Source organism: Triplophysa rosa, unplaced genomic scaffold (genome assembly GCF_024868665.1).
Source record: "Triplophysa rosa unplaced genomic scaffold, Trosa_1v2 scaffold121_ERROPOS432379, whole genome shotgun sequence".
In the NCBI taxonomy this organism is placed as follows: Eukaryota; Metazoa; Chordata; class Actinopteri; order Cypriniformes; family Nemacheilidae; genus Triplophysa; species Triplophysa rosa.
Genome location: NW_026634116.1, coordinates 1 through 19,129, shown reverse-complemented (window position 1 = coordinate 19,129; position 19,129 = coordinate 1). Strand labels below are relative to the sequence as shown.

The window sequence follows — 19,129 nt, the reverse complement described above, 5'->3', positions numbered from 1 at the left end:
GCTCAATGTAGATTGTAGTCATAGTAACGGGGCGGAACATGCCCAGATTTGGTCATACTGTAGGGTTGGGGCCGGAAAAAGTCCCCAGATTTCATAAACACTGCCAGACATCAAAAACACAGCTGTGCAGGGTGCTTTTCTGAATCTCATACAAATGTGTTTAAAACGAAGAGCAATACATAGTGAATAATGATCAAAAACATAAAGACAGATCATGAAATTCCTCCATAAGAGAACTGAATCTGAGTAATCATGAACTCGGTGACACTGTGGTGCCGCAGCTTATGGATCTGCTGAAGAATTCTGACTGTAAACTGGAGAAGCTATGGTTAGAAATACAGTTCTTTACACATTATTGTGTTTCTGACTATTAGGGCTGCAGCTATCGATTCTTTTACTAATCGAGTATTCTACTGATTTTTCCATCGATTAATCGGGTATTCGGATAATAAGTACTTTTTCTTTATTAAAGAGCAACTCTAAATATACAAGAGAAAATAAGACAGGTCTCTTAAAATGAGTAAAACAACTAATTTGTTTCCTTTTTAGAACAATTAAAGTATTTATTGCTGAAATAGCATACATTCTAATATCTGTGAAAACTAAACCCATTTAGTACATTCCATTGCCATATTACATTCAAAATGCAATATAATACAAATATATAAATAAGAAACATGAATAAAAATAGAAAGAATAATTTCAAAGGTAAACAACTAACTTCATCTTATGCATGATGCTTTTAGTTTATATAAATTAGTTTTACTTTCTTTTTTTTACTATTAAATAGTAATATATCGCCTATGACTTTTATTTTGGCAGGTTGTCGGAAGACGCTTATTTTTTAGTATGTCTGTTTCTTCACTCAAACAATAACATGTTCTGAAATAAACTCTCAGCGCAACTCTGGAGATGAAGTTCATGTGTTCATGTCCTCATAAAGCGCAGACGCAGACAAATTCATGAGCATCACGCGTGTAGCACGTTAAACTGTGCATTTCATTCACTCAGACACGCAGAACAGCCAGATGACATGTGTAAATAACAGGATTCGGCGTCCACTAGTCCGCATCTAGTTTGATGGACTCAATGCAACCGGAAAACAAGTTTCACTCGCAAAATAGACTAAAACTAAGTAAAATAGCAGTTCACCATTTCAATAAGCTATCAGTTATTTATCAGCATGAGACATACGTGTGAGCGTGTGAACAGACTAAAATGCGTGTGTCTCACGGTGAATGCCCTGTAACATGAATAGAGTTTAGCAACACAAATTGCCTCTATGATTTTTTGTATTCGAATTACTCGAGTAGCTCGAGGAATCGTTTCAGCCCTAGTGACTATATGCTTTTTGTTAATGAAGTGCTACCCATTTCGAGTACAATACATTTTTGAAATATTAAAAAGGGAAATTGATAGTTAAGTTAAATATGTTAAAAATTATGTTTTGAAGGCCTATGAACATAGCAATGCTGTGTACATGCTTTTCACTTTAACCATTCCTGTTATTTTCTTCTCTCTTTATCTCTCAATGTAGGTTAAGAAGCTGTGGTTTCTCAAAGGAATGTTGTGCTGCTCTGTCTTCAGCTCTGAATTCAAACCCATCACACCTGACACACCTGAACCTCAGTGGAAATAATCTAGGAACTTCAGGGGTTAATAAACTCTCGGATCTACTGAAAAATCCACAATGCAAGCTGAAAACATTAGTGTTAGTACACACATTACATTATGCTTCAAATTGATCAAATAGTAAAATTGTGTTTTTCTTAACAATGCATTTTCATAATTTAATTTAATAGTAACAGTAAATACATACTGTAAAAAAATTCTGTAAAGTGGAAAACAGAATAAACCATAAAATATTTTTTCCCTGTAAAATTATAGGATATAAGTATATATATGAAATTGTTTTCCCTATTTTCCTTGTAAATTGTGTTTAAAATGTAATTTTACAGTTTTTGACAGTACTTCAAAAATAAACTGTAAAAAAATCTTGTTAAAAAAGTAAAATTGTAGTTTTTCTTGTAAATTTGCTGTCTTTTTCTGTAATTTTACAGAATGTAAATTACTACTGTATTTCAAATCTGTAAAAAACAGTAAAATTCAGTTTTTTTACAGCAGTTTTTTTTTTCATTTTACATGGAAAATCTGTAAAGAAATAACAGATTCTGTATAATTACAGTTTTTTACAGTATTGTGTTCTGCTCCTAGGACAGTTCGATGTTATGTGTACACATGGGTTAATTTAACTGTACATTACACATCAGTAATGGATGACCATAGGACTGACCAATCTTTCTTCTTCTGTGCAGGCTGTGTAAATGCAGTATTGATACGGTACGAATGGCCATCCTGATTCCAGCTCTGTGTTCAAACCCATCACACCTGAAAGAGCTGAACCTCAGTCAGAATGAAATCAAAGACGCTGGAGTCGATCATTTATGTGATCTACTGAAACACTGCAAACTGGAGAAACTGGAGTGAGTCATATTGAACTGCATAAAAAAGTGTTTTGTTCTTTTAATGATTGACAGATCTATCAGAGAATATATCTTATTGACTCTTTAAAATCAGTGCAAACCCAGACATTTTATCCTCACTGTTATATGAAGAGGATGAATTTACATCACATGTGGAATTGTGTTTTGTGATCTCTCTTTGTGTTTGTTGTCTTTCTAGACTGAATGGCTGTAGCATTACAGATGTTTCATGTTTGGCTGAGACACCAGCAGTGAGATGTCTAGAGGTTCTTGACCTGAGTAACAATAATCTAGGAAACTCAGAGAAGAAGCTGCGCGAGATGCTAAAAGACTCTAAAAGTGAACTGAGGTTAGTAAACTGAAAGATTAACCAATTGATACTAATTTCATTTATTTCATTTTTTTGATGAGATGGATGGATGGATGGATGGATGAGAAATAAAGAGACAGGGCGTGCGTGTGTGCGTGCGTGAATGAAAGAGAGAGACTATAAAAAGGCAACTCTCAGAGAATGCATTAAACCCATTGCACTGCGGCACTTTCCATTGTGTTTAATGTAAACATGTGCTTGTTTAAAGTGGCAAGTTGACATGTCAATTTCTGTTATGTAAAACGTGTCTCAAGACCCCATTCCTGAGTGCTGTGAATTGCTCTAAGATACACTGACACATGTGCGTGTGTTTTGATACAAACGGTGAATCAGGTCCCGTGGTGATATCATACTGGTGGAATATCCAGAAAGAACCGTTGTATAATAGAGCTTGTGTCCTCTCAATGAATCTTTTAAATAAATTCTTATGAACATTTACATCACATTTACATTTTTTCAGCAGGCATGACTTGCAAGTGAGAGAGCATTTAAAATGTTGTCTTCGGAGCTAACAATAAGCAAAGTCTACAAAGCCATGTTTATGAATAGAATTCAAGCTAAGGTCAGATGTTTAGAGGTTAAGAACATCAGAGGTTAGTCAGTCGTGTGTGGAACAGGTGTGCTTTTAGTTGTTTCTTGAAGGTTGTGACCGATTCCAACAGAGTGGAGCAAAATGGGTAATGGTTTTGTGAGTGATATGGTGCCATGTAGTGATGGTACGACCACTTACAGATGACAAGAGAGGACGTATAATTGTAGGAGTGAGTTAATGTAAGCTTGGAGCTTGGACTAGCAGATGTATAGCATGATCAAATAGGAAAGGTCTGATTTTCCTGATTGAGTAGCTGTTTGCGCTGTGCATCGTAAATTTCAGCTGGTCATTAAAGCGGACGTAACGCACAGTTTCTGCCAATCTCATATTAATCTTGAGTACCTATACAGTAGTATTGCATACTTCATATCTTCGAAGAGAATTTAGTTTGATCACATCTATAAAAGAGAGATAAAGCTGTATGAATATCTCTGGAAAAACTCGAGCTGCTAGGGGCGGGCAGGGGGGAGGAACTACATCATTGCATCATCCCTGCGTACGCGCCGATTGCCAACAAAACACAGACATATGACCTATCTTGATGGTTGAGGCGTGAGCAGGCTCTTTGTCTCGCTTGTCGTTTGATGTGTGGGTGTGCTCTTTCTTTCACCTTGCTGGTTACACGTGGGCGTGCTTTTCCGGGAGAATTGTCCAATAAGGGACCAAGAAAAGTTGTTACGAAACGGAATTTCATGTTCGAAAAAAACTTTCCGAAACCTATACGAATGCTGGGGGAGTGTATCGAGCACAGAGATACTAAGTCATATGTCCAACTCGTTTTTTGACAAGTTGACCATGTTAAGCATGAGAAGACGGCACGTTTAACAGTGTAAAGAAGTCAGAATGCATGACACACCGTTGCATCCCCCCTGTAAACATCACTCTGGAACACGATGAAATGAGCAGGTAGANGAGAGATGATCTAAGTTCAGGGAGTATTAATAAAAACACACTGGGTGACACAAGGAACATCCATTCACTGGCAACACCGAACACCGACTGACAAAAGCACAAGAGAAACAAACAAGGCACAATAGGAGCAAGGAAAACACACAAAGTAGAAGAACACAAGACAAAGGGAATATATGGACACACTCCCAGGTGCCTAGCAGACCTAATAGGTGTTCAAGTTTAGGATCCAAGTTTAATGGTCCCCTTGTCTTTTTGTGTGATTTTTGTTATTATTGTAATGTTTTCTTTTCTTTGTGTTTCTCTCACAGACTAGAGAGTCAAGGTTGGTCTCATGGTTCTGTTCTCTGAAGTCTGGGACAACAACAAGCAGGGGGATGAACCACCATCATCAGATGAGCAACCTTCAGAAGAGGAAGATGAGGGCACGTCCTCTCAAAAGAGTACTGTGTCTTAAATTCAGTTACATTTTAAAAATGAAATAAGAATGATGATTTCTGTATGTGTGGTGTGAATGTTTCTGTGTGTTTAAACATACTCATTATTATCAAGTTTGATCGATATGCTCTGAACTGTGAATCAGCAGGATTTGTAAACAATGCATCAAAAAAGTGCCTCATCACTCTTAACATCATCAATGACCTAGCTGTATTTTTTTTACCATTTGTACATTTAAAATATTAAAATGGTTGACGACTTCAAAACACAGTTTGCAGGATTTGATTAGTTGTGCAGGAAGAAAGCGTTGACTGGCTGTATGGAAGAGTAGACTCGTTTGAGTGGGGTGATTTTGTCAAGTCGCATTGCCGTCGTTCACAATGTGGAACTCAGGATAGCAGAAAAGAGACAAATGTGCAAAATGTATTTCCATAGAGAGCAGGTGAAAACAGAAGTGTTTGAGAGAGGCAACGGCGATCTGATGTGCAGATACTGTGTTGTGTAAATAGATGCTTGATGCACGCGTTCTGCATTTCCCCTACATATGACAAACAAGTTGTTTCCATAACATTCTTATTGTACTCTAATCACCAAAGTAACCACAGATTATGTGGCTCTTGCATCAAAATATGAATATCCACAAACTTTAATATGGCATTATGATAATAACTGGAACAATATAAACGAATCGAAACTGATGAAACATGAAATACTCTGTTCCAGAAACAGTGACAGAGAGAGAAGCAGCAGACCTATCACAAGATCCCACTGATGATGCTACTGATGAAGATGATGATGATGATGCTGAGTATCAGAGTGAAGGTGAGACCAGAGTACCACTCTACATCCAGCATACTTTATAACAGAAATGACATTTTCATTTTGTCTTTTCCATTTTTGTGACAACTTATCGGTATATAAATCATTTCACACAATGTGTTTTTCTTTAAAATGTGAAATGTTTTTCTTTCACTGTTCACTTTCAATAGTAACACCTGCACCTGAGTGCCATTTTAAATTCATTTCACAGACAGTTAATATTACACGTGGATAGTTAAAAAAAAACACTTGAATAAAAGGGTGGACACAAACCCAGGACAGCAGCCATTGTGATTCTTTGCATATCAGTTTGAACATTTATCATATATGTGTTCCCAGTGAAGTCTTAGGATCTGAGTTTCTGAAAAGCAACGTGTGTTGGATGTATTATCTGAGGAGCTACAGAATCATGTTCCAAAAGGAAACAAGTGATGAAATATTGACTATAGGCCAAAATTACTTTCTGTCAGTATATGTCAAGTAGGCCTATACTTAAGTGTCATTTTCAATATATTTCTGAGTAGACTAAAGGTATACTAACTTATTCTTTATTCTGTTGAAAAAGGATACTAATACCACACTTGCATGAACTTTTTTTTAGGCTAATTTTCTGGCATATTGGTGATGCATACAGTTTTACATTTATTTTCTCAAATAAAATAATGTAAATTAAGAACATGTGTCTACATTGGTGATTGGTATGTTATATACAGATCAATTGTCATTTTGTTTTCTTTTGTCCCTCCAGATCAAACAAAGGATCAAGCAGACGCATGCGCGGGCACCAGTGGTGAACAATATGACTGATGTAAATAATAAATATTGTTCTAGTCTGTGTATTTACCTGCCTGTAACAGATGCAGGGTTCATGTATTTGAAAAAAAAACATTACATTTGATACAGAACATATAATATAATGTATATACTTGTGTACATTTTGTGTTTTAGTGTCACTGTTTGCTATGTGTTGACAGTTGTTGTGATGGTGTGTTGTGTTCCTTGTTGAGATTCACGTGATCTCATAATGCCATTTCTTAATGATACCGAGTCAATTTTAACAGTGGAAATCGTTTAACCAAAAATGTCTTCATTTAAAAAAATTAATCATAAATTTTGCCAACATGTAATACCAAACCTCTCCTTGATTGCTTTATTGTAACATGAAAGGAGAAAGTCAAAGAAAGTTGACAATGTTCATTCTTTTAACCCTCTTAAATGCTGTTTGGCTCATTTGATCATTTTCCACATTGTTTCTGGAATAAAAATGAAATATAAAAAAAATCAATGACTGCATCTTCTATGTTTGGTCAAAAATGACCGGCAATAGGAAATTAATGGGAAAAAGCCTAACACAGAACATTGTTTTTTATCAAACTTTTTCTTTTAATTGGGATTTTGGAACAAATACCCACAAGGGACAGCAAATGACTAAGGACCCAACAATCCTGCACTACAAACAAGCCAAAAACTACCAAAAGGACTATCTATGATCAGGGACCAAAGTAAGTACTCTACAATATTTTGTGCCAAATATTCTACCACAACAACAAACAAACAAAAACCAAAAGAAGAGAAAAGTTGTACTCAAACAGAGACAATAGTGTACCTGAAGCCACAAACTCTGCTCAACCACATGGCCCACGTCTCAGGGGTGTGAATTGGAAGGTGAGAAAGTGACCGATTCCCAACTGGAATCTGTCTGAAAATAATCGAGTCAATGATGGAAGCAATGGTGCTGTATGGATGTGAGGTTTGGGGTCCTCTCACCAACCAACAGTTCACCAATGGGACAAACACCCAATAGAGACTCTGCAAACAGAAAAAATATTCTACGGGTACAGCGAAAAACTCCAAACAACGCCTGCAGAGCGGAATTGGGGCTATATCCTCTAATAATTGAAATATAAAAGTACAAAAAAAGAGCAATAAAATTCTACACTCACCTTAAGAACAGCGATACAGAGACACTCCATCACAAAACCTTAAGCCATCAAGAGCCGAACCCTTCATCCAACTGATCTCAGAACTAACTCTACAACCCATAACATGCCCAACCCAACCCCAACCCCCAGCCAGACTAACCCAAATAAAACCGCAAAAAGAGATGATAGATAGATAGATGATAGATAGATAGATAGATAGATAGATAGATAGATAGATAGATAGATAGATAGATAGATAGATAGATAGATAGATAGAGCTGCTAGGGGCGGGCAGGGGGGGAGGAACTACAGCACAAGCACACAATACATCGTTGCATCATCCCTGCATAACTGTTGATTCACTATAAGTTTGTGTCGTTTACCTAATGCACGTACACGCCGATTGCCAACAAAACACAGACATATGACTTGGTTTCACTTACTGCGTCTTTTATGGCTGGGACCGCGCCATCTATCAGTGTCAAATGATCTCCAAATCCAGCGTTATATCCACCGATTATACAACATTCATCACATAAATGCCGTGAACAAACCAACACAGCTCAACTTCTCTCACTATCGCACGAGTAACGAGCTGCAGCAGCCTATCTTGATGGTTGAGGCGTGAGCGGGCTCTTTGTCTCGCTTGTCGTTTGACGTGTGGGCGTGCTCTTTCTTTTGCCTTGCTGGTTACACGTGGGCGTGCTTTTCCGGGAGAATTGTCCAATACGCCCTTTTCACAATGACGTCACTTAACTTCCGCCTTTTTGCAAAGCAGTGTATCATAACATCCGTCTTGCAACAAACAAGAAGAGCAAGAAGAAGAAGAACTTCCGTTTTGCCGTCGCGCTGGAATTTAACAACAGTGAGAAAAAAAACTGACAGAACACGTATTCAAGTACTTATCCTAGCACCTTCGCTAACACAAAAAGAAAACAAAACACGTACCTTCATAATCAAACAGGTACTGTTCAACGAAGAATTTGTATCCTTTCTCTAGCTTTGATCTTGTCGTTAGCGAAAATTTGTCTGCAAGACATTTTACATCATTGTGGCAGATGTGCAAGGGACTTGGTAAACTCCATTCTGAGGCGCTAGCGGAAGTAACTACTTCTTCTTCTTGAGTTTTACTGGCGGTTGGCAAATCAGCTTATAGGTGCATTACTGCCACCTTATGAACTGGAGTGCTAGCGGAAGTAATGATACACTGCTTCACGGCAGAACGGAAGATGCGTGACGTCATGTGAAAAGGGCGTATAATGGACTAAGAAAAGTTTTTACGAAACGGATTTTCATGTTCGAAAAAATACAGGAATGCTGGGGGAGTGTATCGAACACAGAGATACTGTCACACGTTTAACAGTGTAAAGAAGTCAGAATGCATGACACACCGTTGCATCCCCCCTGTAAACATCACTCTGGAACACGATGAAATGAGCAGGTAGAGAGAGATGATCTAAGTTCAGGGGTATTAATAAAAACACTGGGTGACACACGGAACATCCATTCACTGGCAACACCGAACACCGACTGACAAAAGCACAAGAGAAACAAACAAGGCACAATAGGAGCAAGGAAAACACACAAAGTAGAAGAACACAAGACAAAGGGAATATATGGACACACTCCCAGGTGCCTAGCAGACCTAATAGGTGTTCAAGTTTAGGATCCAAGTTTAATGGTCCCCTTGTCTTTTTGTGTGATTTTTGTTATTATTGTAATGTTTTCTTTTCTTTGTGTTTCTCTTCACAGACTAGAGAGTCAAGGTTGGATCTCATGGTTCTTTTCTCGAAAGTCTGGACTAACAACACAGGGGGATGAACCACCATCATCAGATGAGCAACCTTCAGAAGAGGAAGATGAGGGCACGTCCTCTCAAAAGAGTACTGTGTCTTAAATTCAGTTACATTTTAAAAATGAAATAAGAATGATGATTTCTGTATGTGTGGTGTGAATGTTTCTGTGTGTTTAAACATACTCATTATTATCAATGTTTGATCGATATGCTCTGAACTGTGAATCAGCAGGATTTGTAAACAATGCATCAAAAAAGTGCCTCATCACTCTTAACATCATTAATGACCTAGCTGTATTTTTTTTACCATTTGTACATTTAAAATATTAAAATGGTTGACGACTTCAAATACACAGTTTGCAGGATTTGATTAGTTGTGCAGGAAGAAAGCTGTATGGAAGAGTAGACTCGTTTGAGTGGGGTGATTTTGTCAAGTCGCATTGCCGTCGTTCACAATGTGGAACTCAGGATAGCAGAAAAGAGACAAATGTGCATAAATGTATTTCCATAGAGAGCAGGTGAAAACAGAAGTGTTTGAGAGAGGCAACGGCGATCTGATGTGCAGATACTGTGTTGTGTAAATAGATGCTTGATGCACTGCGTTCTGCATTTCCCCTACATATGACAAACAAGTTGTTTCCATAACATTCTTATTGTACTCTAATCACCAAAGTAACCACAGATTATGTGGCTCTTGCATCAAAATATGAATATCCACAAACTTTAATATGGCATTATGATAATAACTGGAACAATATAAACGAATCGAAACTGATGAAACATGAAATACTCTGTTCCAGAAACAGTGACAGAGAGAGAAGCAGCAGACCTATCACAAGATCCCACTGATGATGCTACTGATGAAGATGATGATGATGATGCTGAGTATCAGAGTGAAGGTGAGACCAGAGTACCACTCTACATCCAGCACACTTTATAACAGAAATGACATTTTCATTTTGTCTTTTCCATTTTTGTGACAACTTATCGGTATATAAATCATTTCACACAATGTGTTTTTCTTTAAAATGTGAAATGTTTTTCTTTCACTGTTCACTTTCAATAGTAACACCTGCACCTGAGTGCCATTTTAAATTCATTTCACAGACAGTTAATATTACACGTGGATAGTTAAAAAAACACTTGAATAAAAGGGTGGACACAAACCCAGGACAGCAGCCATTGTGATTCTTTGCATATCAGTTTGAACATTTATCATATATGTGTTCCCAGTGAAGTCTTAGGATCTGAGTTTCTGAAAAGCAACGTGTGTTGGATGTATTATCTGAGGAGCTACAGAATCATGTTCCAAAAGGAAACAAGTGATGAAATATTGACTATAGGCCAAAATTACTTTCTGTCAGTATATGTCAAGTAGGCCTATACTTAAGTGTCATTTTCAATATATTTCTGAGTAGACTAAAGGTATACTAACTTATTCTTTATTCTGTTGAAAAAGGATACTAATACCACACTTGCATGAACTTTTTTTTAGGCTAATTTTCTGGCATATTGGTGATGCATACAGTTTTACATTTATTTTCTCAAATAAAATAATGTAAATTAAGAACATGTGTCTACATTGGTGATTGGTATGTTATATACAGATCAATTGTCATTTTGTTTTCTTTTGTCCCTCCAGATCAAACAAAGGATCAAGCAGACGCATGCGCAGGGCACCAGTGGTGAACAATATGACTGATGTAAATAATAAATATTGTTCTAGTCTGTGTATTTACCTGCCTGTAACAGATGCAGGGTTCATGTATTTGAAAAAAAAACATTACATTTGATACAGAACATATAATATAATGTATATACTTGTGTACATTTTGTGTTTTAGTGTCACTGTTTGCTATGTGTTGACAGTTGTTGTGATGGTGTGTTGTGTTCCTTGTTGAGATTCACGTGATCTCATAATGCCATTTCTTAATGATACCGAGTCAATTTTAACAGTGGAAATCGTTTAACCAAAAATGTCTTCATTTAAAAAAATTAATCATAATTTTTTGCCAACATGTAATACCAAACCTCTCCTTGATTGCTTTATTGTAACATGAAAGGAGAAAGTCAAAGAAAGTTGACAATGTTCATTCTTTTAACCCTCGTAAATGCTGTTTGGCTCATTTGATCATTTTCCACATTGTTTCTGGAATAAAAATGAAATATAAAAAAAATCAATGACTGCATCTTCTATGTTTGGTCAAAAATGACCGGCAATAGGAAATTAATGGGAAAAAGCCTAACACAGAACATTGTTTTTTATCAAACTTTTTCTTTTAATTGGGATTTTGGAACAAATACCCACAAGGGACAGCAAATGACTAAGGACCCAACAATCCTGCACTACAAACAAGCCAAAAACTACCAAAAGGACTATCTATGATCAGGGACCAAAGTAAGTACTCTACAATATTTTGTGCCAAATATTCTACCACAACAACAAACAAACAAAAACCAAAAGAAGAGAAAAGTTGTACTCAAACAGAGACAATAGTGTACCTGAAGCCACAAACTCTGCTCAACCACATGGCCCACGTCTCAGGGGTGTGAATTGGAAGGTGAGAAAGTGACCGATTCCCAACTGGAATCTGTCTGAAAATAATCTAGTCAATGATGGAAGCAATGGTGCTGTATGGATGTGAGGTTTGGGGTCCTCTCACCAACCAACAGTTCACCAATGGGACAAACACCCAATAGAGACTCTGCAAACAGAAAAAATATTCTACGGGTACAGCGAAAAACTCCAAACAACGCCTGCAGAGCGGAATTGGGGCTATATCCTCTAATAATTGAAATATAAAAGTACAAAAAAAGAGCAATAAAATTCTACACTCACCTTAAGAACAGCGATACAGAGACACTCCATCACAAAACCTTAAGCCATCAAGAGCCGAACCCTTCATCCAACTGATCTCAGAACTAACTCTACAACCCATAACATGCCCAACCCAACCCCAACCCCCAGCCAGACTAACCCAAATAAAATCTCAAAAAGAGAAATATCTCAAACACTGGACAGAAGCAACAGCTCAGCAAAGTCAATTGGAATGTCATCGGTCAGTAAACAGAGAATATGAACTGGCACCTCAAAACCGTATCGGACTCTAAACTAAGAAAAGTCTTGAGCATGTACGGACTGCGTGATCATGAGCTCACTGTAGAGACGGGCAGACACAGACGCTGTTCTCTCGGTGTCCATGTCTGTCTGTGTCCACACTGCACACACGATCAAGTGGAAACAGAGCGGCACTTTTTAATCATGTCCAAACTATACACACATCAGAGAAACATTCTTCCCCCAGTTTACAAACGTCCACAAAGACTAACCAGTTTCAACAAAAGGACAAGATTTCATACATACTGGGACACGACAGAAGAACAACCAGCACAACACAACACACACAACACTGACACTATATGACAGGATCCTGTCACCTTCACTGACAACTTTCATCAGTACTTTGCTCTTTTTCTCTTTATATTGAGATGTATTATACAGTATATATCCCTGTTGAAAAATTAGCATATGCTGGTTTGGTATGTTTTGATGCTGGTTTGTGCTGGTCGTGCTGGTCCATAGCTGCTTTAAGCTGGTCAAAAGCATCAAAACATACCTAACCAGCATATGCTCTTTTTTCAATAGGGATACTTTTATTTTATTTTGATCTTAATCTGTATTTGTGCAGAATTTTTATATTTAATTTAGCCAAAGATACTTACCTGATTGGTTGGAACTATTATTTATGGACTTGATTAATTTTTTGAGAAACACTTAGTAAAGACTATTTCATTTACTCACTTCCCAGGGCCTAGAGGTTATCGCTCAGAACTTCCAACAACATGCCTCAGGTTCAAGACCTGGTCCTGACAAGACCGTTTAATGTTGCACTAATTAATGAATGAATTAGTGGTTACAACCTTGAGGCTCGTTATCTCAGAATTAAATTATAGAGACTTAAGCATGGATTTCACAGAAACGGTCATATAAATTAAAGGCCTTAATTTGGATAATATTTAGAATTAACACAACAGGTTCAGAACACTGAACACATTTACTGGGCATTAATGTACCAATTAAAAAAAATAATTGTTAGAGACAAACAATTTGTCCTAATGGGGTTATTTTTTATTTTAATAGATATTTAACAACAACATCTACACTTAAATACAGTATGTTATGTACCAGCAATAATGTACCATAAATAAGCTACTGGGTATGTTTTAAAGGGGTGCTGCAACGGTGTGTCATGCATTCTGACTTCTTTACACTGTTAAACGTGCCGTCTTCTCATGCTTGACATGGTCAACTTGTCAAAAACCGAGTTGGACGTATGGTGTAGTATTTCTGTGCTCGATACACTCCCCAAGCGTTCGTATAGGTTTCAGAAAGTTTTTTTCGAACATGAAAATCCATTTCGTACCAACTTTTCTTAGTCCCTTATTGGGCATTTCTCCCGGAAAAGCACGGCCATGGCAAGGCAAAAGAAATAGCCCGTCCACGCTTCAACCGACGAGTGAATGTAAGCGGGTCCGCTTACATGAAGATTGGCTGCACTGTGGCCTGCAGCTACAGCTCGTTACTCTTGCCATAGTGAGAGGTGAGTGATTGATTGTTCACAGCATTTCAGTGATGAATGTTATATAAACGGTGGATATAACTCTGGATTTGGAGATGGTTTGAAACTGATATATGGAGCCATCCCAGCGCTAAAAGATGCCGGACATGAACCACACGCGGTAAGTCAAACTGAGTCCTATGTCTGTTTTGTTGGCAATGGGTGCGCACGTGCTTTAGTTTCTCAGTGCATGCATATAATTATATCGTGCAGCTAATTTAGTTTGGTCATCTGTTTAGGGCAAGTAAAATAAAAACTATTGCAACATTTTTCTCTGTAATTAATCTGTAAATACTCCCTCCTTGTTCTATGTAGTTACAGGGTAAATATAACATCTGCGGGCTGTAAACTAAAGTGATACTTTTTACCCCCTTGTAATAGTAAATATTAAAATAGTTACCCATTAGTTTTAATGTACTTGCATTATAAATATCTTTTTAAAATTTTTTGACTATTTATTCCCCAATTTTTGCATATTTCTCCCCTTTACCTACAGATATGTACTGTAGAGGTACATTATCGTTACCATTATTTATACTGTAAATTCTGTTTAATTATGTGTTACATTGCGGCCATAATCTAAAGCGTTACCCACACCCCTTAACCCGCTGTCAAAGATGTTTGTTGATGCTTCCCTTGTAATATCTCACACCTTATAATTCAACTCTTAATAGTTGAATTTTCCTGAACAGATGGAAAGGTGACATCTGCTGCAGACGTTCTATGGTTACTGTTGATACAGTCTTAAGAAAGCTGAGAGCGCCATCATCTGTCGACATGTGGGAACTTATTCAGCACCAGCCTCACAGTGGATGGGTGATTTCTGAGTGTACATTGGTGTTTGTTCATTATTGCACTATTCCAATATGGTTTTGGACACCACAGTTCAGATGCAAAACCCTCTAAATCCATCAGAGGACTTTTTGTTTAAAGAAGCATTTTATCAGGGTCCTCCATTGACTTCCAGCAATAACAGATATTTCAGACGGGTCAGGGTGTGATATTTACTGGGTTTTGAAGCAAAAGTATTTGAGTAACGTATAACGTGTGGAGAGCATTCACTCAACATTATAATCTCATTTTTGACAGAGGATTAGATGGTTTTGCATCTGAACTCTATATACAATTTAGAAACTGGAGTACGGAAATTCATTTGACAATAAGGCATTATTTGGAAATTCCCGTTTGAAACTAGTTTGGCTGTGGTGTGTGGATTTTATAGGGGTCATATGGTGCGAACAGGTGTTTTTCTGTGTCTTTGGTGTGTTATAAGTTGCTCATGCATGTATTAGACACGTATTATTGCAGAAATGAAAGTGTTGGAACAAAAGAGTCATTCTATGTAAAAGCGAATGCTCACCCAGACCTGCCTGAAACTCCTCGTGTATCCACACCCCCACAAATCTACTTCAGTTGGTGGTCTGATTTGACTAAGACCGCCCAAATGTATACTCAAGTAAGGTGGTGTACCTGTCAGTACAATTGAAGAGGAACCTGATGTTCCAAATATGGTAAGAGGCGTCACATTTCCCTCACACGCTTGCAGTATTCGACCAATCACTACGCACTGGTGAACTGGCCAATCACAGCACACCTCGCTTTTCAGAGCCATGAGCTTTGTTAAAAATCTGTGTGTTTCAGAGAGGTGGAGCAAAGAGGAGTTATAATTTTTTTTGTTTTTTGTTTATTTTATTTTTTTTAACCTTAAATCCTGTAGACACATTACATTACATCTAAAACAAACCATAATATTCTTTTTAGCCGTGTCATATTACTCCTTTAAAAATAAGTCATGGAACAGTTCACAAATTCATAAATGCAGATATTGGTGTGATTTAATGATTCAGTTATTCACAATTCAGTTACAAAAATATATTAAAAGATTCAATTATTTGTTAAATTAATTGTTATATTTGTTATTTGTTTAATTAATCCTTTTATTTTCTTAAACGATTCATTCAATTATTGTTGTTAAAGTATTTGTTTAACTAATCTTTAAATTATTTCTTCAATTAATTATTTGTTAAACTTTGTTATTTGGTCAATTCTTTTTTTGTTAAATATTTGTAATTTGTTACATTTCTTGTTTATTTATTGAATATAAACTTGAGCACTTTGTTTCGGTCTTGTCTGTTACCGCAGCCGACAATCACATTTCTTATAGAGCAAGAAGTTATTTCAAATAAGCCTTACTCTTTACTTTGCAAGTGTAATATTTATATTACACAGAGTGGGGCTTTGACAAGGCCATTCAACATTTCTAACAAACTCAAAAATCAATAACAATGACAAGAGCTGATGTCGCAAAGCACATCCAGCTGTGACCCCTTCCATGATCTTGTTTCATGTAGACCTTTATAACACCTGATAACGGTCTAACTAAAACTACTGTACCACTCTTACACCACAGGACATCTGTGTATATACATCCATCTGCAAGTGTGTGTAAATGAAATGAAACTCTGAGCGGACGAGATTAAGACCGTACAAACACTTAAGATAGAATTCAAAACCTTTATTACAAAAATAAGTTACACTCACCTCATTTTACAGTATAAAACAATTTATTTGCTGGAATGCAAAAACATTGTTGGCCACCAACAATAGATTAAAACTGCTCACATCTTTTCAAAAGGTTGCAATGTTACGGCTTCATTGAGAGGGAGTTAACTGTGTACAAAACCGGGTCAATGGATCGCTCACCTGCTGCCTATATATATGAAATATAAACCCAGGCCGCAGTGTCCCTTTTTCTACACAAAGTTCACCTGTCGGCCAACGAGAGTGTGTCGATATTCATGATTGAATAAAAAACCAACATAATTCTGTATTGTTCTTCAGAAAGTGGAACCGGTTCCATAGAAAAACGGACACTGCGAGGCTCGAGATACGCAGCGGCTGCGTTTGTGATGTTAAGCCAATAGAAAAGTAACATTTTATTCCAAACTATCATACACCCAGTAACTACAGAATCTGAAGAAGCGTCTCTGGCGGCTAATTCAGTTAAAAAGAGTTGAATAAGAGCAGGGTTTGTTTCGGCTCATCACATGAGATTCACTTGCATGTCCAGTTTGACTGTTGACTGCAATGGCGGAGCAGCAGAGGATCGACTATATTACATGAAGTGCCGCTGCCCTCGTGCATATTTCATAAGAAACAAGCCCTGCTCCTAAGCTTTAAGCGTCTCTATTTACAGTACAGGCAGGGTAGTTGAATCCTCTCTAGTTGAGGTAGTTAACCGACCCTTAAAAGACAAGTTCTCAAAGAACCGCGCTTCTGGAATGCCTGACTCACCCACGTCAGGTGGTTACACCAAAACCTGCAGAAGGTCTCTAGCCAAACGTTTAAGGTTAACATGGATATTCCAACAACAAAACTATACATCAGCATCATCACGCTCCTCCGAGCCACTTCAAACCCAGGAGAGAAAAACAAAACAAAAAAAAGTCAAATAAAAGTGCAACACATTTGATGTTATTGGACTCTTGAGAATCTGAACTTCAATTTCCAAAATGTGGGCATGGACGCATACGCTCCTTGTGTGAAAACTGCAAGTCCAAGATGTTGAGTTTTTCTGCTTCGTCAGAAGTGGCAGTATATAGGAGATATGCTTCAATAAAGGCTGGAATATCATTGGACCATTGAGTCGACTTTAACCTTATAAACACTGTAGAGTCCGGTGTAACCCCATACAACAAGTCAGTCTTCATACTACCTGGTCAGGACCAGCCTCGACCCCCTTCCCCTGCCAAAACAAAACACACATGTTAGCATTTAGGACTTCTACAAATACAAGCAGATAAAGAATTAGACAGGATCTTCAATGATCTACAACAACATGAGATTAGAATCCTAAAAAATCAGTTTACGATTAAGTGAATTTTAAAAAGAAAAGGGTTGGTTAACGCCGATCACATTCAGTCATTTATTACTTTGTCATTATAAGCACAGACTTTTTAAGCAGAATATTTGCATTCCTATTTTCTTCAATAACCATTACATTTGCTAGGTCAATATAAATGTACATTATATGGAAAATGAATGATACATTTACAATAAGCCCAACAGAACATCAATAAATGTGTAATAGTCTTGGAATTAGGGCTGTCACGATTATTAAATAATCGTCTCATAGCGATTGTTTGACCTCATCGCGATGGTTTCAGATCATCACAATTATTGCACATCTCTATAGAAGACACTAGGGGGAGCTGTACTGCATCTGCATATTTTATTGTATATATTGTTACTAAAGCATGGTAATACTTGTTAAATGTACCACCACAACACAATCACTTAAAACTAAAACATATACAAATTACCTGCAGTACAATTTAGTATTATTTAAGCAAATCTAAGTGTGAAAACCAGTCTACCAAAATTTCATTAACACACAAGTAATTTTTTCTTGTAGTCTTGCAAGTGAGAAAAAAACAGACTAGAAGCTTTTCTATGACTGATAGTATTTTAATGGTGGCTTCAATTCACACCTGATCAATTTACTTCATTTACAAGTATTTGGNGAAAAAAACAGACTAGAAGCTTTTCTATGACTGATAGTATTTTAATGGTGGCTTCAATTCACACCTGATCAATTTACTTCATTTACAAGTATTTGGTGGTTGTATTATTGACAGGTAAAAGCCTAAACCTTAAGTATGATGACCCAATGTTTTCTTATGTATTTCCAAGAAAAAGAACATCTTTATATTCAGAACAATATGGTTGTTTCAAAGCTGAATAAAAAATGTATAAGAATTAAAACTCAAAGCTCTAAAACAGACAATTAATCATCATAATTAGGGCTGTCACAATTATGAAATTTGATTGGCGATTAATTGTCTAATAAATCATTGTGATTATGACGGTTAATTGTCTGTTTTTGAGCTTTGACTTTTAATTCTCATACATTTTTGATTCAGCTTTGAAACGACCATATTGTTCTGAATACAAGACTATGTTTTTTTCTTGGAAATACATAAAACATTGGGTCATCATACTTAAGGTTTAGGCTTTTACATGTCATTAATACAACCGCCAAATACTTGTAAATGAAGTAAATGGATCAGGTGTGAATTGAAGCCACCATTAAAATACTTTCAGTCATAGAAAAGCTTCTAGTCTGTTTTTTTCTCACTTGCAAGACTACAAGAAAATGTTACTTGTGTGTTAATGAAATTTT

The 19,129-nt window shown here is 36.9% G+C and overlaps 1 protein-coding gene and 1 long non-coding RNA gene across 2 annotated transcripts; both read left to right on the top strand.

Moving 5' to 3' along the window:
• The first annotated feature begins 1,554 nt into the window (after nt 1–1,554).
• Nucleotides 1,555–11,483, top strand: LOC130549472 (acidic leucine-rich nuclear phosphoprotein 32 family member B-like). The gene is made up of 6 exons (XM_057326682.1): nt 1,555–1,711; nt 2,316–2,483; nt 2,683–2,832; nt 9,286–9,416; nt 10,129–10,227; nt 10,971–11,483. Exons 2-6 carry the CDS (start codon nt 2,347–2,349, stop codon nt 11,015–11,017), a joined length of 564 nt encoding a protein of 187 aa, XP_057182665.1. The 5' UTR covers nt 1,555–1,711; nt 2,316–2,346; the 3' UTR covers nt 11,018–11,483.
• Nucleotides 4,724–6,894, top strand: LOC130549473 (uncharacterized). Its single transcript, XR_008962205.1, has 3 exons — nt 4,724–4,797; nt 5,516–5,614; nt 6,360–6,894. It is a non-coding gene; the product is annotated as an uncharacterized LOC130549473 (long non-coding RNA).
• Nucleotides 11,484–19,129: the final 7,646 nt, after the last annotated feature.

Bases quoted from the DNA above. Each gene is read 5' to 3' on its own strand.
- LOC130549472 (XM_057326682.1), top strand. From the start codon at position 2,347: ATGGCCATCCTGATTCCAGCTCTGTGTTCAAACCCATCACACCTGAAA. The intron at 2,833-9,285 runs GTTAGTAAACTG...TTCTCTTCACAG, and splicing joins GACTCTAAAAGTGAACTGAG to ACTAGAGAGTCAAGGTTGGA. The intron at 9,417-10,128 runs GTACTGTGTCTT...ACTCTGTTCCAG, and splicing joins GGGCACGTCCTCTCAAAAGA to AAACAGTGACAGAGAGAGAA.